The following is a 24289-nucleotide window of genomic DNA, read 5'->3' on the forward strand; positions in this document are numbered from 1 at the left end:
CTTACGCAAGGATTCTGTTTGTGGAATTCAGCTTGGAGTTCAACAACATCATCACAGAAGTCCTCTGCTCCAAACTCACCCAGCTCATTGTGACAGTCTCTACCTGTCAGTGGATCACTAACTTCCTGACTGACAGGAGGTAGCAGGTGAGGATAGGGAAAATCACATCCAGCACCCAGACAATCCGTACTGGCGCCCCCCAGGGATGTGTGCTTTCCCCACTGCTCTTCTCTCTCTACACCAACGACTGCAACTCGAGTGACCCGTCTGTTAAACTCTTGAAGTTTGCAGATGACACAACGGTCATCGGCCTCATCCGAGATGGTGACGAGACTCTGCTTACAGACAAGAAGTGGAAAGGCTGGTCCTCTGTTGTGGTCAGAACAACCTGGAGCTAAACACACTCAAGATTGTGGAGATGACAGTGGACTTCAGGAGGAGCCCCCCATCACCATATACAACAACACTGCTGTGGAAACATTTAGGAAGTTCAACCCCCCTCAGGAGCTGCTGATCTACTTCTACACTGCAATAATCCAGTCTGTTCTCTGCACTTCTATCACCGTCTGGTTTGGTTCAGCAACCAAACAGGACAAGAACAGACTACAAAAGACAATCAAGACTGCAGAGAGGATCATTGGTGCTAAACTGCCTTCCATCTTGGACTTATACACCTCCAGAGTGAGGAAACAGACAGGAAACATCACCACTGATCCATCTCACCCTGGGCACAACCTGCTCCAACTTCTCCCGTCCGGGTGGCACTACAGAACACTGTACGCCCACACAACCAGACACAAGAACAGTTTCTTTCCATAAGCCATCACTTAAAAAACAATCACACAGGAACAATAACAACTGACATCAACAATGCACACTGTAATATAGCACACATTGTATATATACACTCATCCCCTGCCCTCATATTTATCTAGTATTTCTTATTTATTATCTTGATTTTTGCACTACTTTCATCATTGCTTTGAACTTTCTGACCCATCCAACATTCTTGTTTCCATCCAACACTCTTGTCTTGTTGTACTGTATATATATATTGTTGGGAGTCATCGCTCTTCTCCTCAACAGCAGCGACCTGCTTCGGATTAACTCAGAGTGAACCAAGTTCTCTTCAGAATCAGCAGCTACGACACAAGGCTAGCTGATTTTCCAAGCAACAGGAGTCATAGCAGAGTTAGCGTGGAACATCTGAGGAGAACAAAGGAGATAACAGCAAAGCAACACAGCCAGACAGGACTTTACTCCACCAGGACACCTCCCAACTCCCTGGACTTTACAATAACACTGGAAAGGACCTCTTTGCTTGTTCCAAGGACTGGGTAATGTAAACTGACTGGGCCTAAGTTTTCCCAGCACAGCATAGCTAAGCAGCAGAAGTCTTAACTTTGTTAATGTACTTGTTGATTGATGTCTTGTTGTTGTGATGTTTGCTTAGGTTGTGGTCAGTCATACAGTTAACCGGGTACTCTTATGTTCACACACATAGTATTACGTCTCAGTTCTAGAACCTAAATGAAGCTAACCTCCTCCCTCTAACCTGGTACCTTTTAGATTACATGAGCTAGGCTAACAAAGAAACTCACACCTTCCCTACCACACACACACCAGGTGGTCTCAGCGGCCATTTTGAGTAGTTTCTTTGTTTACCGCAGGCCTATTCAATTGGCGGCCCGCGGGCCACATGCGGCCCAGATGCAATACCCGAGTGGCCCAGTTCGTGGTTCAGAGAAAGAAAAAAAAAAAAAAAAAAACAGAGAAAAAAACACATTTTTCGAGAATAACTCGAAGTCCCTACAGTACTTCCGACAGTGATGCAACACTCCACGTAACCCACAATGCAGCGCGTTGTTTTGTTTCAAAATTTACTTTAACAAAGTTACTGATATAAACCATGTTAGCATCTTAAGAAGTATGTCTCTCTCAACCCTTAAACGAAGAATTGACAATGAAAACCGTTGTTTTAACCCTGCCTGCAAGTACTGTTTTATTTTACCGCGAACTCCAAACGCCAAACCTATGTGTTTACTCTGCCATGCCTGCGTTGCGGTACTTAAAGAGTACACTGTCTGGAGACACCGCCTGGAGAAACACCCAGATCTCACTTTAAAAGTGCAAAGTTTAATTGCATCTTACAACCGGAGCAGTACTGCTATGGCGCGGACATGTACAGCACAAGAAAGAGCCACAGCAGCCTCCCTTCGTGTTTCGTGGATTTTGGCAAAGAAGAAAAGGCCATTCACAGACTCTGAAACCATTAAAGACTGCATGCTTGCCGTCGTGGATGAAGTGATAAATGACAACACAATTAAAACAAGTGTAACATCTGCTATTAAAAATGTGCCCGTCAGACACTTCAAACATTCGCAGGGTTGAAATTCTTGCTACACATGTGTTTGAAACGCTGTTGAAAGAACTGAAGAAAGCTGATGTCATGTCTATAGCAGTAGATGAGTCCACAGACAGAGGTGATACTGCACAACTGCATATATGTCCGTTTTTTTAATGGTAAAATCTTCCGAGAGGAATTGCTCGGCTTACTGCCGTTAGACGGGCAAACAACTGGCGAAGTCGTCTTTGAGAAAATCTCAGCATTTTTTAAAGACAATGGTCTGGATATGGAACGTGTGTGCATGCTTGTGACGGAAGGGGCCCCATCCATGACAGGGAAAGTAAGTGGCTTGGTAGCACGTTGGGCCGCTGTTGCACCCCAGATTCCATACACTGCATTGTGCATCAGACGGTACTGTGCGCAAAACTCAGCGTTGAGCTTAAAATGACAATGGACAACGTGATGGCTACAATCAATTTTATTCGCTCCACATCAAGCCTCCAACATTGCTTATTCCGCAAGTTGCTGTCAGAAATGTCTGCTGAGCACCACGACCTGCTTTTGCACAATGACGTCAGGTGGCTATCCAAAGGCAAAGCACTGGAGAGTTTCTGTGATCTCAGAGAGGAGATTTCAACAAAAAAAGCGGAGACACACTTGAATCGCATACTGGACGACAACTTCATGGCTAATGTCTGGTTTCTGAGTGACATATTCAAACACCTGAAAGGCAGAGACAAAACTGTCATTGATCTTGTGGAACAGATGCGCGCATATCAGATCAAACTGGACATTTCTGCGACCGACTTAACCAGAGGTATAATGCTGCATTTTCCGACGCTCCGCAAATGCATCTCTTCCCTGGCGAAAGTCACGGATGTGATGACAGATTTCATTGCGGGGTTGAAAGAGAACTTTACGCATAGATTGGGTGGATTTGCTTTGCCCATGGAGGTGATGGGCTTTTCCAGAGACCCCTTCATTGCTGCAACAGAAGGGGACCTCTCTGCCAGAGCAAAGGAAGTGGTCCCTTCCACTGACGAGGGGAAATTTATTCTTGAACTTGTTGACATGCATTCATCCCTAACCATGGCACAGGAGCTTTGCACTAATGGGCCTGCAAAGTTTTGGAGTGATGTCAACGTGCACCAGTTTCCTAACGTCGAGAAAGTAGAAATCCATGTTCTGAGTATGTTTGGATCAACATATACTTGTGAATCAAGCTTCTGACACATGAACTCAATAAAAAGCAGCTCTCGTTGCTCCCTCTCTGACAGTGCTCTTCACCAGTGCCTTCAGATTGCAGTGACATCTTATGAGCCAAATGTCACTTCTCCCACTAAGTACTATTAACTGTAGCATACATGTCAACATAAAGTGGGATGCCTAATCATAATCACACGTGTTGATTTAAAACAATGTGCACTGTGGTGGACGTGTAGTATTCATTGTTGATTGTTAATTACTGTTATGACATGTAATGGGTTTGTGCACTAAAAGCCATTGTTCTTTTTTTAAGTTAAATGCACCTTGTGATGGGCCTCAGTCAGATATGACCAGAATGTTACTTTCATTTCATTTCATTTCAAAAAGGAGACAAAAGTTTGTGACAAAAATATTATTTTTATTCGTTTAATATTCGTTTGTGAAAAACAGCATTTCTACTACTTCAGGTTCTGTTTATTTAGAGAAGTTTATAATGCACTTTTTGATGTTTCTGTGTCAGATACACTGAAAAAAATAACTCGTAAGATTTACTTAAAAAATATATTGTAACAATTTGCACTCAAATGTTTTAAGTAAATTTTAATGCTGCAATATCAAGTGAAACTCACTTGCCAGTATCAAGTAAATTTTACCTAAAACTAAACTTTACATTTGTGAAAATATTAAGTAAATCTTATTTAATTACATCAATGTTTTTATGTTACATTTATTTAAACTATTTAAGTAAGGTCTATTTGATTTTTTCATAGACAGGAACATTATTTACCTAAAAAATGTAAGTAAATCTTATATATCTGTAGTATTTACTGTTATGAAGAAAATACGTAAATTTTATTTTATTTTTTCTTTGACATTTTCAATTATTTGATTGTATTATGTTATATTACTCAATATAATTATGTAATTGTTGCTAATTTTCTTTTGATAAATATTACATACGTCTAACAATTTGCTCTATGCATTTAGTATATATTTATCACAAACCACACAACTAAAATACCATACAATTAAATGTTTATTTTACTAACATTTAACAAATCAACATCATCTGGAAAGATGCTTTTCAAATATTCAATTAAGACCATACAACCCTCTGAAACAGTGTAATTTCAACATTCAAACCAGCAATGAACTAGTGCACTTTAAGTATGCCATTAAAACCTTAATGTACTCAAATCAACTGAATCGATTAAAAATGATCAACAGCTTTAAGTATTAACATTTCTACTTTTCCTTTACCCTTTCTCCGCATTTAACACATGCCTTAGCTGACACAAAATGGAAATATTTCAGGCAGACAACTTCCTACACGGATTAGCCAAGATGAAATTGAACTTTAAAACAAGATGATAATTTTCAGTATTTCTCCATTAGGGTGTAGGCAGTCATTTGAAAGATGGAGATGTGAGTTGGGGTGTTACAGCAGCCGAGATTGTCCTTGCCAGTGCGATAGCATTTAAGACAGCAACTTCAACTTTAAAGCGTGCACTTTTGGGGACAGCTTAATCCCATCCAGTTCCAGGAAAAGTTTCTGAAACACCTCAAAAGTGTAGCGCAGTGTTGGGGGGTATGCAAGGTTCAGGGCATAAATCAGCCCCATAAGCAGCGTGCAAGCTTTGGCAGTACTGCCACATCCTGGCACCATCTCGTGGCCTAGGTCTACTGTTTCTCCCTGATGACACCAGTGTTGACCTGTGAATCTGTCCTCCCTAGACCGCAACTGTCCACTGTATTGGCTCACTCTGAAAAAGAACAGACAATTTGTGATATTAAAATAATGATCTAAAACATTCAGCCACAATTTAATATTACATTACACAGTGACGACAGGGGAAAATAACATATCATGCATACATAGTTTTGAACTTGCCTAAATGAGACTAATGTTGGACTGTTTGGCAAATAACAGAAAAGCGCTATACAAATGTAGGCCATTTACCATTTAGAGATGGTCTCATCCAAATATGCATGTAGTATTAGCAAGCAAAGCTAAGCTGCACTCACACTAGGCCCAGTTGATCTGTACCATGCCGAACCCCGTTTGTCCCCCCTCCCAACTTCCCCGCTGGCCTGTACCAAAATCCTTAGGACGTCTCTGCCTGTACTCACACTACTCTGATGAGACATCTTTCAGAGTACACAAACGCTGGAAACGCATTCCCCACCTGCCCAGCACGCTGCCGTTAAAACAGAAACACCGCGGTTACATCCTATTCATGTGCTTTATGGGCTACACACAGTATAATATGGCTATGCTAGCCATGCTAACTAACGTTAGCTGCTAGACGTGTGCGTTGTCTCTTTGTATCTGCAGGTTGATGCTCTTATAACCTCTGTGTGAGACGATTCAGTCCGTAAATATGTGTTTAAAACCTATTTCAGGAAGTTTGTATTTGTCCTTACAGACTTATCTCTCAGACTGTCAGTCTCTCACTCGCTCGCAACGGGCAGCTTCAGTCACCTTCGGTCTGTGGCTATAACGTTACTGTCAAAAGTTTTGCAGACGCGACCATGTTCTGCTCCAAGTAGGTCATAAACACCTAAATATAACCACCAGTTGAGAAACGTTGTAACGTTAGTGCTTCAAAAAATAACGTTAGTGCTTTTTGTCCCGAAAAAAAGCGGCTCTCCTGTTTACCGTCAGTCTTGCCCCGGCCCAATATGGCCTTACGTTAACATTAAATTAACTTATGAACAGTAACGCGTCAAACTATCAAAATACACACGGACCCAGATATTATCACAAATTTTAAACAGAAAGACTATAACTTACGCTTGAGATGACTCAGCCGTGTCTCAGCTCCAACCGTCCTCCTCCAAGTGTGTGTGATTTGGCGGACACGAACGGTGCGCAATACGCATGTGCGGGATTCAAACACACACTATACAATATTAGATTAAAATTTACTTAGTATATCTAGGTTTATGTGCAGTGACTATTAAACATTTAAATAATATGAGGAAAACCATAATAAAACTTACTCTCCCCACACAATTCATTCATTACGTGAATAAAATACATAGTTTTACTTGAAAATTTCTAGTTCTCACTGAATCTTAAAATTACAATGTAGAAATTATGACAGTTACTCTGATAGATTTTACTGCACCAAAAAGTCGTTTTTTTCAGTGTATGTTTATTTTATTTCAAAAGAAATAACAATGTTATCACCATTAATGTGCACTTTTTCTTTTAATGAGTTACATAAACCAAAATTGTTTATTCTTATATTTCAGAAGTGAAAAAGTATTGCTTCTACCTCAGTTCACTTACAGTTCTTGAATTGTAATTTATGCACTTTTTGATGTGGCTGCGTTGTACAAAAATTTAAAGGGGAAATGATGAATAAACATCACTTATTTCATTATATTTATTGGTGTTGGTTTGAAATTGATCATTACCTCCTGCTTATTGACCGCTGAAAATGTCCGGCCCAGGTTAAGGTCTCGGTTTTAAAATCTGGCCCAATTGAATTTGTAATTGAATAGCCCTGGTTTACCACCATCATGTGTAGTCTTCTTTGTTCAGGTCATGTGGTCACAGTGACCACTTTGAATCGGCCATCTTGCCTTTGTTTGTGTCCCCACAGACACACACACATACCCTTAAACACACACATACACACACCTGTATATACTAGATTAGACATTGTGTTTTACTCTGCTCCATTGTAAATAAATGCCTTTAAGTAACTACTGGTGTGTTTCATGTTGCACAAGCGTGAATATTGCCAACCTCTACTTTGTAGAATTCCAATCCTTCAACTTTAACTTACTGTTGATATGGTAATTTGTTTATAGTTAGTAAACTCTAATTGTTAATCAGAGTTCCAGATTAATGGTAATAAATTGAAACTGAAACCATATTGTCTATTTTGCCTATTAGTTTAGGCTGGTGCCCTGTAGAATTTAATTAATTTTAAAGTTATTATTCAATATTAATATTTTTAATATTAATATTTTCTTAATTTATGATAGCCGACAACCGAAATCCAACATATTTGCTGTCCAGCTCATGAGGTAGAGCTCAGACCCAACAGTATTCATATGTATATTTATATGTGTACGTACCAAGTAGCATTGTAAAACCGGAGAAAAATTCCTTGTATGTGTCCACATACTTGGCCAATAAAGCAGATTCTGATTCTGAGATTCTGATTCTGAACTGTGCAGGCCAATATCAACAAATGTGATTGAGAGGGCAATTAAAACCTTGCGAAATGGAAAATCACCTGGTCTGGACGGTTTTACCATAGAACTTCTTCAAGAAGTCTGCATCACTCCTGCTCAATGTAGAATACAAAATCCTGTCAAAAACTGTAGTCCTCCACCTCCATCAAATTTTACTGCACATCATTTCATTGGACCAGACTGGTTTCATGTTAGGGAGACAGTCCTTCCGCAACACCAGAAGACCTTTAAACATACTGAACATGCCAGCTCCAGCAATCCAAAGTGATGGTGTCGTTGGATGTGGTGAAGGCCTTCGACGGAGTGGAGTGGCAGTACCTTTTTGATGTAATGGAAAGATTTGGCCTAGGTCCCAGCTTCATCTCTTGGGTTAATTTGTTGTACTCTTTCCCCGTAGCTTCAGTGCAAACAGACAATATAATATCACCATCGTTTCATCTTCACCTTGGCACTAGTGCCCTCTGTCCCCCTAACTATTTGCACTGGCCATCGAGTCACCAGCCATTTGGCTACCCTCTGAGGAGAAATTTGAGGGCATTGGGCATCTGGGAACTGAACATAAATTGTTGGTGTATGCCGATGACTTACTCTTATATGTATCGAACCCTTTCGCATCTCTCCTGGTAATTTTAAACATTCTAAAACAATTTCGGCCAGCAATTTGGGTACAAACTTAACTTTGGAAAGAGCAAAAATGTTTGCAGTGAGCAAACCAGCAGCTGAGCTAGCTCCCTTTTAATGGTGGACTAAGTTTTCAAGTACCTGGGTGTTTTTATTACAAAGTCTTTGGCAGATATATTTGACAGAATTTTTTTCTCATTTCTTAAAAACGTGGAAGAGGATTTTAATAGGTGGAGTAACATCCCACTATCTCTGGCAGGCAGGGTAGGTTTGGTTAGCATGGTTGTGTTACCCAAATTTATTTGTTTGTTTATTTGTTTCAGTATATCTCTAAGAATATAGAAACAGTTCAGAGAGCGTTGTGGCCTGCCCGGTCCCTCAATGCTTGCCCCGATAATTAACAATTACCATTTTATGTCATTTAATATAGACTGCATTTCATCTCTGGGTTGACAGGGGCATTACGTCACTGAACGATTTTTATGACAGGGAAATTGTCACAGTTAGGCCGTGACTCTAGTTTGTTTTCCTGTTTCCCGCGTCTTGTCTAAAATATACCCTAATGTTCAAGATGTCTACAGATGTGGCAAATCCCCTGCGAAACTGTACATATGTTTTGGTTGTGCCCGAAATTGATAAACTATTGGTCAAGAATTTTTCACAGTTTACAGAAATCTTATAATGTTCCAATCCCCTCTCTGCCACTTTTGGTATCCCACCCAATAAGGAACTTTTGGCTGTGTCTTGCCACGTCATGGCCTTTAGTATTCTGGGGCCGGGGGGACGTGAACATTTTACCTTTTTTTTTTTCTCCCTGTGTATTCTTTTCTGAGAACTTGTCATTTCTGGTTTTGGTGCTCAATAAAATCGCTCCCCTCCACTACTGCCCAAGCAGCTTTTCTGGGAATCCAGAGGGATTTGCTAAAAGGCTTGCAGCCCTCTCTCTGCTCCTTCTCCTGTGCTACCCGTCCAAGAATGTACTGGGCTTGTCTGTCCTCCTCTCTTGACATTGTTATCTAAAATATTAGACCAATATTTTAGTGTATGTATGAGCACTACACTGTCTTTGAGTTAGACCCTATTACACATAATTATGCTCTTATTCTACCTACATGCTGCTCTTGAGGCAGACATAGTGCACAATACGCATTTCATGTTAGTCTAATGTACTGCCCTCAGTGCAGTGTGTAGTTGTTACCCTAACAGCCTGTGTGTGCAGGGCAGTGCTGCTTTAGGGCAGAAATCTGTGTTATAAATCCACTGCTGCTAGATGAAGCACATGAAAGACTTAAACTTAAACGCAGGAACAGTATGGTGGGGGGCTCTTCTAGTGTCTAGTGTTGTACACAGGGAAATGCTGTAGTAGTAACCTTAACTAAAAACCCATTCAGATAATCGTTGTGGAACTCTGGAGGGTGCTGCTTTGGCATATCATGTCAAAGAATGTAACATGAGCTAAATGCATGTGGCATAGGGACACACTGAGCAGACAGACTGTCCCAAGGGCTTGTATCGATGAGCACTGTATTCTGTACTGCAGTTCTCAAGGCACAAATATTGTATTTTTGGTATCAGTCCATTTCATTATGAATAATGTTGCTATTGTTTTAAAATACTTTTCAGCTTATTCCCTTTACAGCTGCAAGCCATGCATTACATGTGACATGCTGATCTAGCATCAGCCTATTATATAAAAATGCCCAGAACACTGCACTGGGAAAGGGATAATCTATTCAACCAGATATTAATGCATTCATGAGGCAAATATGCTGTAGCTGTGCTCTAAGCTTCTGGCATTTCAAGTACATGAACCACTGCGGCAGGGCACTCGTTTGTCTTTAAGCTACATCATTACAGAAATTGATAAAAATGTATTCCCTCTCCTTGTGTAGAAAACCACTGTGTAGACATATTACACAGTTTCAATGAAACATTTCACTGTGGTTCTGAGGGTAAATCACGGTCTTCTGTGTCTGCCTGAACCCAGTATCATGGAGTACAGGTCCAAAACATGGTCAGAACCCTTACAGTAAAAAAAAAACACAGGAATTATCCATGTTTACCATGTGTGGACACGTGATTTCTACATTTGATGACATATATTGCACATGTGGAAAATGTTACCACATGTTGTAACATATCACATATACTGCAGATTTTCTAAATTTCACTATAACATTTTCAACAAGTGCAGTAATGTGAATAATGACAACATGCAAACAACCAACAAACTATGTGCATGGGTCTCACATGGTAATCCCTAAAGTTTCACATGGCATGGGAATTTACAATGGCTTTACACATGTGTTCCATACATTTTGATTTTAACATGTTTTCACATGTTAAATTTCACATGTGAAAATCACGTGCACATGTGCCAACATGTGATTTCACACATTCATGTGGTTTTTCTGTAAAGGAATACTGACATATATGTATTAGCATAAATCGATACTTTCATATGTTACTTACATTAATGATGACAGCCACTTTTGCTACCCCTCTGAGTATGTTGTACCATATACCTGTAGACATAACAATACGTATCAACTACTGGATTTCAAAATAAGACTTCTTCTTTCTTTTTCCTACAGTTAAACAAAATCTTTCACTGCAGGTTGTTGGTTGTAAAGAACATGTTGACAGGACAAGATCACGTTCATATATTTTATACCTATACTTTTTATAAGAATTGCAGTATGTTGAATGTAACCCACCAATGTCTTTGGCTCTTGCTGCCACTGGTCTTCGCAATTCAGTCACAAATTTCTTGGCATCAAGTCGTATTTCAATAATATTGTTGAGCAGAGCAAAGAGTGGAGCCAGGGGGAAGGACGCCACGAACAATGTCACAAAACCAAACTGGATGACTGGACACAGAGGAAGACAGAAGTAAGTATTAGATATCACTACATTATGTATTAAGTACACGTAAGCCTCATATCTGGAATTAAATGCAACAAAATATGTTAATATCATTTTATAATGTAGCTTACTAAGCAGTAAGATGCTTTGCACTGGTAACTGGTCTTTCCCAGTTCGGAGATGGGGCCAGTTAATACTCACAAGAAACCAGAATTTCAACTGCAGTTTATAAAAACAGAAACAATGTGTGCACCTTGAGTCTTCTTTCTGATGCTTAATAATAAGGATGAGATATCACTGCTGATGGTTTATTGACATGTTATGATACGGTATGGGTACTATTAATACCACCAGACCACAACCTTACCGGGCCAACTGGTAGAATTTCACTTCTTTGAAGATCTTTATATTGTCAGACCTGATCACTGGTGGATCAGGCATGTACTGACATGAAAAGATGTGTGTCCTACTTGTACAAAGATTTAAATTTATAAAACAGAATTGCAGAGTTTTATAGTAAGAATGTGTTTACATATTTCTGTCATCGTGTACATGTACATCATTTTATGCTGTGATGAACCTGACTGGGATGCACTTTTTATTCAATACTTTTAACTTCAAAAGTCACAATTAGGCATTGAACAACAAGTCCTGTCCAGGTTCATCACTTTTTAGTGTCCCCTGGAAACACTTCCGTTGTGTTGTCAATATTTGCAGCTCATGTGTTATCAAATTAATGAAGGTGTTTTCTGAATTTGTTTGTATTTTGTGTATTTGCAAGTGTTTTCTTAGGTTTCATTGTGTTGAGCTCTACGGGGCCACCATAAAAAATCCTTGTGAGACCCCTTTATCAACCATTGAAACAATCAGCAATGCAAGCCTACACCCTGAGACAGATCTGAACAAGCTGTAAGCAGAGGAATTTCTACAATCTACAAAGAGAACAGTATAATGTCGCTTTTTATCATCACCAAAATCATCAACCCATTGAACGCTGGATTCACAATCACACCGAAAATCAAAGTAAAAGATTGAAATCACAGGCTGATCCAACTCATAATGTGACTCAATAGTGTGTATGTGCCCCCATGTGCCTGTATGCACTCCAGACCACTTCTGGGCAGACTCCTGATTAGTCTGCAGATGGTGTCTTGGGGTGTCTCCTCCCAGACCTGGGCCAGGGCATCAGTGAGCTCCTGGATATTCTGTGGCAGCTTCGGGAAACGTGAGGGCCAGTCAATGGCATCCATGCATTCGTCATCCAGGAACTGCCTACACACTCTGGCCACATGAGGATTTCATCCCGGTACCTAACAGCAGTCAGAGTACCGTGGTGTATGACATGGAGGTGTGTGCAAACCTCCAAAGATATGCCTCCGCAGACCATCACTGAACCACCGCCAAACCGGTCATGCTGAATGATATTACAGGCAGCATAACATTCACCACGGGTTTCTCGACTCTTTCATGCCTGTCACATGTGTGAACCTTCTCTCATCTGTGAAGAGAACAGGGCGCCATTAGCGAAACTGACAATTCTGGTGTTCTCTGTTGAATGCCAGTCGAGCTGCACAGTGCTGGGCTGTGAGCACAGGTCCTACTAGAGGACGTCGGGCTCACATGCCACCATCATGGATGCCCTTCTTTGGCCCTGTCCAGCTCACCTCATGTAACAGCCAGTTTCTGGTATCTCCTCCATGCTCTTGAGACTGTGCTGGGAGACACTGCAAACTTTCTTGCAACACACGCCTCACGCAAGGATGTGCCTCCTGGAGGAGCTGGACTACCTGTGCAACCTGATTGGGCTGCAGGTACTGCCCCATGCTACCAGTAGTGACAAGGACACTAGCAAAACACAAAACTAGAGAAGAATCCGTCAGGAAGGATCAGGAGAGAGCAATTTTCTGTGGCTACCACATGCAAAACCATTCAGTTTTTGGGGGTTGTAGCATACATACCTGGCCTGGCACACACACACTCACAAGCCATTAAAAAAGTTTATTGTAAGGACATGCAAAGTTATGGACCCAAAATTGACCATCAAACTATCAAATTGATAGGAAACAGAGACAAAGGGCCCTTCTCTCACAAACAGACCATGCTGTAGGCATGTCAGAGAGACGCTCAACCAGACCAAGGGTCAAAGGGTCAGCTCCAGAGGATCAACAAATGGACACCAGGCAAACTGGAAAGCATAGGCAAAATCTCCAGTTTGTAACAATAAGACTCTGCCTATTGACATTGGATTGTTTCGTATATATGACAAGTAACACCAAAATAACTGATTATCACTAAAGGTGTGAATCCTGGCCTCTCTTTGCCATGCATGAGCACATGCACACACACACCAACCTTCCTTCCTCTGTCTCTCTCTAGATAAGAGTCATAAACTACTACCCACATTCCAATCCTGGGTAGTGACCAGCAGAACTCTCTTCACAGACACATATTTGAGGAAGAATATAAAATAAAAATATCTAATTGTTCTGTGAGATGTTTCTATGTAATAGGTCAATCCCAAACTTATATTCTATTGAATGGTTGAAATTTAACATGTTGACTTTAAGACAATGTCTTTTATGTGATCATACTGTCAGCATCCTTCACACAAGGTAACACACACTACATGACATCCAGAATGTCCATATTATTACTATTACAGTCAAAGAACTGCTGTGTAATACACATTTAGAGACTATTAGCTTTAGGAAATGTTTATTATGTTGTTTGATCAGTTAACAACTTGTATTATGATTAATTCCAGGTTTGAAGGATGTAATATAAAATCAACACTTGTATCATTCCTGTCTGTCATTATCAGTGCCATTAGGTTTAGGTTTTTAATCTTTTATGGTCATGGTGGAAGACGGATGTGCGAGTTTATAGGTAAACTCTAATATTAAACTATTCAAAAGTTCTGTGGAAAATTACTCTCTTCTCCAAGTTGAAACACAAGAGAAGACAGGTAACGCTCCTTAAACGTGCGCCAGTCCCCAGGGGATAAAACAGTCGTGATCAATTCACACATGGCTATGTAGCTCAAAACTCTTAGCTCTACGTCATCTGCTTTTAGCTCTAAGCTGCTAGCCACAAACTCACAAGCTCTTAGCCATTTTTGCACTTCATTGTTTGTCCGCATCCTTTATTCTTTCATTGCCACATGCTCCAAGTAACATCCTTTTTGTCTACATGCGCAATCTTTTAATTTTTATAAGCCAGTCCAGACCAACTGAACCAAAGCAACAGAATTACCTCAGAGTTATTTTGTAGCTTTTTAAATATTATCACATTTTACTTTTTGAAGCTTTTTGACAGTTTTAGAGTCATCTGGTCAATGCCAGTCTCCTCTAAAGTTATCTAGCCAAATTGAAGTGCATTAGAGTTTATTTTGCATCAGTCCGCAAGAGATGCCGGCAGATAACACATCTGCCCACAACTGCCTGCAGAGAAGCCTACCAGTAATCAAGAGTGCCCAAGACAGAGTATCCTGGCAAACTCCACCAGAGCTGAACCGCTTAGACACTGGCAGAATCCGTCACCGTCTTAACGGGACACGACCTCCAGGAGAATCCACCTATATCCCGCATCTCCAGGGTTACCATGGTAACCTCAGCCACCTGGGTTCTAGCCAAGGGTCTCCAGCTACTCCAGCAACTTACAGAAGGCTGGTCTTAACCTCCTGCTCATAACTGGGTTGATGTCAAAATATAGCAATATTTATCATCAAATCTCTTTTGTAGACGTTGTATAATTAACTGCATAGCCGTAGTGTATATTAATAACATTCTCTCCCACCATTGCAAACTAATCACATAGCTTATTTCACATTGCCTCTCTGTGTTATACTGTGATGATTAAGTGTTTTCTTAATTTTTTTGAGCAGTGTACATTATGTATTCAGTATTTATAGTTTTAGCTGTATTTCTTAATAAATATAGAGCTTGGATCCAGTTATGATTGCTTTGTTTTTTCTCTCTACTTTGCCAACAAATTTTCCAGCACAAATGACAAATAATTGCAGTCGACTTTTGAACCTTGAATTTTTAAAGCACTGATGAGATACAGCCAGCAGAGCCTGAGAGAAATACACAATAGCAACACTATAAGAATGGAAGTGCATCTTGACTTGTCAGTTGCATTTATATTTGATGCAGAATGTATGGAATTAACAGGAGTCCCATCATAGGTGCTGAAATATTAGGTTTTGATTTTCTGTTCAGCATTGGATCTAGCACCACCCCAACACTAGACTGCACATGATCTATTTAATTGTATTTGCCTCTGTGACTGCAATTACATTCTTTAATTTATTTGGTAATATTAGTGTCGATGGGAAGCAGTCAGCAGTCTATACCACAGCAAACTGACACTGGGAAACACACACAGATGTACATGCTGCCTTTAGGACCTGTAGTTATATATGATCTGATAAACATTTGTGTAGGGATATCATGTGTTGTACTTACTCATCTCCATATATTCAGGTGTTAATCCAGCAAATGGCTCCAGAAAGTGGTCGGTTTCATATCTCTGCAGCTTTTTCTGTCTCTCTTCTTCTTGAAAAGCACCTTGTTTGGACCGAATGTAGCGAATCAGCTTCTTCAGTTTGCTGAGGAATACACACACACACACACACACACACACACAGGTGCTTTCAGGAATTATTCAGATCCTGGGAGGATATGAAAATATATAACACCGTCCCCTGGGCCTGAGCCCAACCTGGTGGTGGGTGGGGGGCTTGTTACATCGGGTCCCACTGGAGTCCCTCGACATGTTGCTTGGGGATTGGGGTATGTTGCTCACCTCCACAGTGGCAACAGCCCCCCACAGTAGTGATGGGTGTTGAGGTCTGGCCGGTCAACCAGACCTCAACACCCATCAATACATAACTTCATGTTGTAGAATTATAATTGTTACGTGATATAACACATACTATTCTGTCATAACACCTCCACACTATTATCATGTTTTTCTCCATCACATATAAACCTCTAAAAATACACACACACACACACATCATAGACACATACCATATGTACATCTATGTAATTGTTTTTTTTGTTTACATGTCTGTCCATTATATATACCCTTCATGTCACACTTGTAGTGAGTATTGAGACCCCTTGACTTCTTGCACTTTAATCTGTTAAATAAAATTGACATTTTTACCAATTTTTGCCACACAAAGTGTTTGGAGTTCTGCTTGAAGGGTTCAGTTTTTGTCTCATCAGACCAGATTTTGCCTCTAATCACATGACGAAAAACAAACTCCAAGTGGCATGTCATATTCCTTTCACTTCCATCTAGCCACTCTATGATAAAGTTTTGATTATTGGAGAGCTGGTGGAATGGTAGTTCTTCCAGCAGGTTCTCTCATCTCCGCAGAGGAATTCTGAAACCCCTCAGAGTTAGACTTAGAGTGGCTGGTTGGTTCTTGGTGACCTCCCTGACCAAGGACCTTCTTGCCCTGTGATTCATTATGGCTGGATGGCCAACTCTAGGAAGAGTCCTGGTACTTTCAACCTTCTTCATAATTACTGAGGTCACTGTGCTCCTGTGAGAGCCTTAGAAATGGTTTTATACCCTGATTGATAGGTCTGGTTCGGTTTGTGTCCTGATCTGCAGTGTGATTGTGTAACTTTTTTTATCCTCTGAACTCAAAACAGACATGTCAGTTTCCATATTACCTGTTGAATTAAGACACCATAGACTGTCATTGAACAGCGGCAATGACCTCCCCACAAGTTTCCACTGGACCAACATAATGTAATCAATTTGAGAACCACAGGTCCATGCACCCTCAGACTAGATGACTAGATGATGAATATACAGAAACCTTTGCTCCTCACTTAAAAAGGAACAGTGATTTGAGAAAGATTTTTTTGTTCTTGCTTTGTGTGAACAAAGACAAAAAAAATGAAAGGGTGTAATCAATGAAACAGTGTAATCCATTTACAGTATGGCATACTTACGGTACTCCAATCTCAAATAGGTTGTTCTGTATGAGCTGCTTTCCCAACATGGTGATACTCAGCTGGATGCACAGCTCCATCAGACAGCCTCCATGAGCACACTGTAAAACAGTCCAAAAACTACTTTAAACAAGCAGCCCTGAAGCAAAATGACAACATGTCATTATGATGGAAATAGTATTTTCCAAATTAAGCTTAGCGAAAGTTCAGTTTGGAAGACTATCTCATTGCACATGCCTTCTAAGTCACAAGCAACGTTTCCCACTATCTATAAGCTCCACCCGCTCATTCACATCTTCACCCAATCATAAACTTATACAGTGGCCTTCAGCAGTCAAACTTTAAAAATTGTCTCTCTCTCTGCTGTTATTCAGCTGTCATTTCATCACCGTGAAGAATCTGTGACCACCTCCACCCCTTCTCCAGCTCAACCATGGATGCCAGACCATCTCCAATCAAATCATCCAGTCAGAAGTTTCCTTAATGAAGACATTCCCATTCTCAAGCTCCATTCCTCATCACCACCACCAGTGTCTAGACTCGGGGGAAGATTCCTCTTATTGGAAGGACCTTAAACCTATGGATCTTGTCCATGGTGAGCCACTTCCTGCCGGGGTCTAAGCGCCAAAGTATATTCCTTCTTTTCACAATAAATTTAATTTTACTTTAATTCTCATACTCTCTGGTTATGTGCTTCGAATGAAATAGCATTGAATGCATATATTATTTTGTGCCTACAATGCAATAGCATTGAAGGCATATATTATTCTGAACGGTGTGCTATGACTTTTCTAAGCGATACGAGTAACCATGGCAACGTAAATGGTGATAAAAGAGAGTCCCATAGAGAATGAATGGGGAGACGTCTTCAAAACGACCAAATTTGGAGCTCTACTGCTGCGTCATACTTTAATGTAAAAAATGGTTGAAACTTCAAACAGGTCACAAGACTTGAGACTCTTTTGGGTAAAATTGGTATTTTGACAACTATTACAGTTTACAAAAAATTGCACTTTACGTTTTGTTTAATTTTTAGACTGACTTTATAATGGGTGTGTATTGCACAGAATGTTCAGAGCTAGAGTGGATGACATCATCGCTAGTGTGGGAGAAGCTCTAGAACTACTCTGAAAAAACCTCGTCCCTACAGCCACATATTTCAGTCTTCACACATCATGGCTTTCTCGGTAGTAGAAAAAAATGTCCTGTTTCATAGAATGTGTCCTAAGCACAGAGACTTACACAATTTGAACATGAACCTCAAAGCGACTGGAGTACCCTGCTCCTCTCCCATTGACTGCATTACAAATTCAGGAGCTGATTTTACATGAAATGCAAAAGTGATATTTTTTTGTAACTCGTTCCTGTGTCCACGTTTTCGGCTCTAGAAACACAAAAGCCAGATATGCAGTGCACAAAGGTCTTGTGCCAGTCATGGTCCACTCATGGTTCTAATAGAAGTTACCTTTTTTCACAAATAGTTGTTTGAGATGCTTGCTGAGCCAAAATCACACCAAGATCTGTGCCAGCTCTCTGTCAACCATCATAGTAGCTCTCCCATAGACTGCAACACACACACACACACACACACCACTTCACCACCACCCCATTTTTATCACTGAAGGAAGGCTAAATAACAGAAATACCTCTGTATAATGTAATATACACTATAGCCTCCACAGTGATCAACTGAATCAACAACTGTCTAAAACTATTTTAATAATAAATTGTCAACTGAGTATATTAGTAATTATCAGGTGTATGCTCAGGCTCCAAAGTGCCTAACTACAATTGATTGGTTCATTTTGTTGCTGTTCTCACCTGGGAACTGATATAACTGGTAAGCTAAGGAAGAAAAGGTCATTGAGCTGTCTCTCAAGTAGTCGCAGCTGCAGTTTTTCAGCAACCAGCCCAAACCTCAGTCCCAGGTCTCCAGCTTCCAGCCAGGGCTTTAGCTTCAGGTTTCTAGTTGCCAGCCCGAGTCTCAGCCCCAGGTTTCCAAGCTACCCAGTTATCCAGAGCCTCAGCTGGCTGACACCTCGCCTTTTCCAGCGTCTAAGGTCCTGGCTGATGCCTCACCTATTCCAGCAGTAGGAGTTCCAGTCGACATCTCCTCCCTTGTTCCCTTATTTGTTTCTGTGTCAAACATCCTGGTCGACTGCCACAGCTGACAACTCACCTTTTCAAGCTTCAGGGGTCCCAGTCAACATTACACTAGCTCCTGGTTTCCAGTCACCAGTCCGACCAACTCCTGCTCGCCCCCTAGAAGGGCTCTGCCTTCAGTGTCGGCCCGGAGCCGATTTAATTTTCAAAAACATCTTGGATTATGTATTAATTTGGGCATGGACAGAAAAGATGAAGAGAATCGACCGGTCACTTTTCATGTCAACACCACAAAGCAGGTTAATGATTTTTTTTCCCTATACAGTGACAGTGGAGGTATCTAAAACATCACAGCCATTGTGCATCAACAGGCAAATATGAACAATGTAATTTTACAGAACTGAAATTACAATGAAAATATGAACAAATTATTGGCAAGGAATTGAAATGAACTCAGTTGACCTGTTGTAGCCTGAACTCAGACTTTCCTTAAGATTTGAACTCAGTGCACTCATCAAGGCTGATCACTGTGGAGGTGATTGTCTGAGGCAAAGATGCAAAATCTAATGACAGACAACTTGTCATGGCTGCTTTGTCATGGCTGACGGCTGAACTTGTGCTCTGCTGCCACAATGGAGAATGAATTATCCGCCCCACTTCAGTCAGAGATTTGAAGACAGGAACATTTCTCACAGAGAAGTTAATAGAAGTTGAGAAAACATTCTGAATATGAGATTTCCTGATCCTGCAAGCGATTGCTTCATTTGGATCTCTCTGCACCAAGGGTGCTGCTGCACCCCTCTGTGCAGTGGTCGCAGACATGCTCCAAAGCTCTTTGCCCATAACACTTGAACATTGAGCAAGCAAGGCAAAAGCATTCCAGGTTGTAGTGCTTCCATTGCAGTTTCTGGCAGCAGGGCCATAATCATTTTTTAAAATACTGAAACATCACAGGTCCAAATTCTAACCAGAACTCCACATAGAGAAATTTATTTTTGTGCAATTCTACAAAACATTTTTAGAAAAAAAAAATCTCAAAATTTCACAGTTAGTTCTTTCACTGTTCAGTTATATTGAATTTGATTAGTTTATGCCCAAAACAGTCAAATCTACTCAAAAAGATTAGAATAAGCCTTTAAACCAATGTGTGTGATCTGTGTCTGACCTGAGAATACCACAGTTGGTTGTATCAGTACAAAGGATTTGATAGTTCATTTTTTGGAAGTGCAAGGTTTATGTTTGGTTTATACATTATAATCATGTAAACAATGTAAAAGAAAATTATTTAATTTATGTCAGACCAAAAACCTATTCACTGAGGTGAGAGTGAACTATCAAGAGAATCAAGTAACAATCTATTTTAGTTAAAAGGATGTAAAAAGTACCTCAACTTTAATGCCAGTGTGTGGTTACCAAAGCCTTTGCTTGCATATCATTTATAAAAGTGTAAATCTTACCTCCTCCATTCTGTAGGATTCAAACACATACAGGTAGCTGCCAGGTCTGCCAACCAGTCTACAGGGAAACATTGATGACAGGGTTAAGAGTAGATATAAAGTTTTCTTTATCTTATAATTCATTTTTCATTTTGGATATTTATTTAAATTATATGAGAGTATTTATGTATATTAGAATTAGAGAAAGTTACACATATGAGGTTACCAACCTTCCCCTGAAGAAAGCAATGTAGATGATGGGAGTGAAAGCATTGAAGAACTTTAGAATGAAGGTCTTGAAGATGAGTCGTTCCTCAAAACTCTTGTCTGTTTTAGGAACCTCTGAAAGTGAACAGACAGTTTTCAGTCAGATCAGCTTAGTCAAGCTATCTGTGAGTGATCCAGCTTTGATAGGTCTAACCGTCTGGTTAACAAATCTTAGACAGCCAGTTATCAACTGGCTCTAACGGTTCAACCGATTCATGTTGGGGGCAAAGAACATGTAAAATGGATAACATACATGGCATGACATGACATGGCATGACATACTAGCATGTGAACACAAGTAGCACACAGGGGGAGTATACAGTGGGTAAAACATGAACACAACCTAAAACTCCTGGGAGTAAGACCAGTCCATATCCTCAGCTGGGTGGGTGGAGGGGGCCTGGAGGAGGGTTTCCCCAACATCTGACATCTCCCCCATCGAACGGTCCTCAACGTCCTGGACAGGTGGGGGCAAGATGCGGGTCCCTCGACGAGCTGACTCATTGGCTGGCTGGTCGGGGTGTTGCCAATGAAAGTTGGCCACGAGGTTGGAGTCCACAATATGGCGAGCAGGAACCCCCATCTCTTCTGGACCGTAACCCTCCCGGTACCTTGTGGACTGGGAGGGTACCTCTACCTCGCCGACAAGAGCGAATCAGGAGACGTACTGCATACACTGGACCGCCATCGCCAGTAACTGTTATGGACCGGCTTAACCCTGGAGGCATGGAAGGTTGGGTGAACTCTCATGGAACGCGGGAGCTTCAACCGGACTGCCACAGGATTGTTGACCTTCTGGATCGTGAAAGGCCCGATGAACTTAGGTGCCATCTTTTTGGACTCCACCCGGAGAGGTAAGTCTCAGGTGGAGAGCCACACTTGCTGACCTGATTGGTAGGTAGGTGCAGGTGTACGGCGGCGGTTGGCAGTGGTAGCGTAGGGACCCACAGAACGAAGGAGGGTGGAGCGAGCTGGGAGACATGTTCTGCGGCAGCGGCGGATGAAGGCTTGGACGGACGGGCAGGAATTCTCCTCCTCTTGGGCTGGGAACAGTGGTGGTTGATAGCCGTATGCACACTGAAATGGAGAGAGGCCAGTGGCAGAGCAGACGAGGGAGTTGTGGGCATATTCAACCCACAGTAGTTGTGAAGACCAGGAAGAGGGGTTTTGGGAGGCCATGCACCGCAGGGCTGTTTCCAGTTCTTGGTTCATGCGCTCAGTCTGTCCATTGGTCTGGGGGTGGAATCCAGAGGACAGACTGGCGGTGGCACCTAGCAGACTGCAGAACTCCCTCCAAAACACAGAAGAAAACTGGGGACCACGGTCCGACACCACATCAACAGGGAGGCCATGCAGGCGGAATACATGGAGCAGGACTAGATTTTGTTTAGATTTTGTTAATAACTGACTGATTCTGCTGATTCCTCCACCTGTAGACATTGTGTTTGTTATATACACTAGGTGCAGGGGTGCTGTTTCTGTTGTGTTTTTGGTTTTTAGTTAGCTTTGGTAGCCAGCCCTGGTTTTCCTTTCACTTTGAATTAGTTAAATGATAACACTGATTAGCTCCTAGAGAGTCCTCCTTTGTTATATTCTGTTTTTGATTTGAACAGCACCCACCGGCCCTGTTCCTTGGTTCATTTTGTCTATGTTAACCATTATCTTTACAAATTTAAGTTACAATAAACAACCTTATACCTGTTAACAACTGGGTTTTGTGATGCTTCCCTTTTCCCTGTGAGCCGGGTTGTAACAGACCATGATCAGATTTTCAGCATCTATAGAATGACACATTTCCTGCCTTGGACAATGAACAGTTAGTGCCTTGAACAAAGTTGGACACTTTCAGTTTGTGGATACTACAAAATAAAAGTCCATAAACACACACACTGAATAAAAAGGTAACAGAGTGACCAACTAATTTCACTTTGTTAAAAGATCCCATTGTCCACTATTATGATAGAAATGTGATCTGTTTTTTAGGTAGCTGCCTGTCTAACTTACCTAACACAGTGAGCCATCGTGCCACAGCTCCGTACACCTCATCCAAAATGAGGATGACCACCAGGTTGATAATGGCTGCAGTGGTTTTAACTGTCAGCTGCACATGGTTCCGTGTGACAGGATTGGAGCTCATATGCAGAGCGGCTTTGGTAGAGATTCGGTAGAGGATCACACCGAACACAATGGCAAATGTAACACCAATCTGACAATGAAGAGGTGTGCAGGATTACAAACACAAGATGGAGACAATGAGGGAAAAGATATAATCATTCCACAGCCTTCCTGTAAATCATCAATGATGTCATTACACTTACCATTAACAGCATCATGACAATGTTAGTCATGTAGGCAGGGAGGCGGTCGCGATACGTGAGCTTTTCCACCTAAAATAAATAAATAAAAAAACAACCAAATTTAGTGAAGTGTACTGTAAATGTACGGGTATTGTAAATGTAGACGTTGAGACACTGAGAGACTGCTGTCGTCTTCTGTTTATGAAACAGAGCATGGATGATGAAACGTTATGACAGACGCATGTTATTATATAAAACTTCCAAGGAGCATCACAGCCTGAACTCCAGCAGAACTAATCGTAAATCAAAACCGTGATGGAAAACTCACTCTTCAACTCATACAGTTCTTTAAACTGCCGACTTGTGCTTGTTAATCTGAGAGTTTATGGCCCCAACATTTATTCATGGGCCTTTAAACCTGGAGCCTGTGGCATGGCTGGCCTTTCACCTACATTATCTTCAGTACTAAGTGTGGTGCATAAATCACAGGCTACACCTGCTTTTATTGGTGGCTTGGTTGCAAAGAAATGCAAAGAATACAAATTCAGTCCAAGAATGAAAATAAGCAAGAAAGCAAAGTTTTTTGCTTTTTTTTGTCATCGTCCTGACAAAACTCCAGTTGTTGACGTAATATATTATTAATTCTCCCTCTGCATTGTATTCAGTAACATTTCCTGAGTGAAGACAACTGCACCTGTGCTTAGTGATATCGCATCTCTGTCCTGCAGTGGTTCAAACTTTGATGGTCACTGTGAATCAGGAAGCTTACCAGGGAATAAAACACAAGCTGTTTAAATGTATAGTCCACATGCAAAAAGTAAACTTTGTTTAATTTTACTGATAGCCTGATTGACAAGTGCAGTCAGCTGTCAGAGTCAGGGTTTTAGATTGTAATCGAGAAGTACCTGTAAAACATAGCCAGACACCATGTTCAAACAAAGATACATAACAAAATGCAAA

The 24289-nt window shown here is 41.0% G+C and overlaps 1 protein-coding gene across 5 annotated transcripts in view; it reads right to left on the reverse strand.

The window, feature by feature from the left end:
- The window catches only part of LOC130175898 (anoctamin-1-like), a 144199-nt gene that overhangs the window by 16139 nt on the left and 103771 nt on the right, over positions 1-24289 (reverse strand). For 3 of the 5 annotated variants that reach the window (XM_056386535.1, XM_056386534.1, XM_056386539.1), the window contains 8 exons: positions 23351-23419; positions 23037-23238; positions 20996-21107; positions 20787-20844; positions 17227-17327; positions 15718-15860; positions 11104-11256; positions 10859-10911 (listed from right to left, as the gene is read on the reverse strand). In XM_056386535.1, the coding sequence (XP_056242510.1) occupies positions 10859-10911; positions 11104-11256; positions 15718-15860; positions 17227-17327; positions 20787-20844; positions 20996-21107; positions 23037-23238; positions 23351-23419 (891 nt within the window). Of the gene's footprint in view, positions 1-1041; positions 1207-4571; positions 5317-10858; positions 10912-11103; positions 11257-15717; positions 15861-17226; positions 17328-20786; positions 20845-20995; positions 21108-23036; positions 23239-23350; positions 23420-24289 lie in introns of those variants that run through there. The other 2 variants (XM_056386537.1, XM_056386538.1) reach the window with 2 other exon arrangements.

This window comes from Seriola aureovittata, chromosome 10, assembly GCF_021018895.1.
Source record: "Seriola aureovittata isolate HTS-2021-v1 ecotype China chromosome 10, ASM2101889v1, whole genome shotgun sequence".
Classification (NCBI taxonomy): Eukaryota; Metazoa; Chordata; class Actinopteri; order Carangiformes; family Carangidae; genus Seriola; species Seriola aureovittata.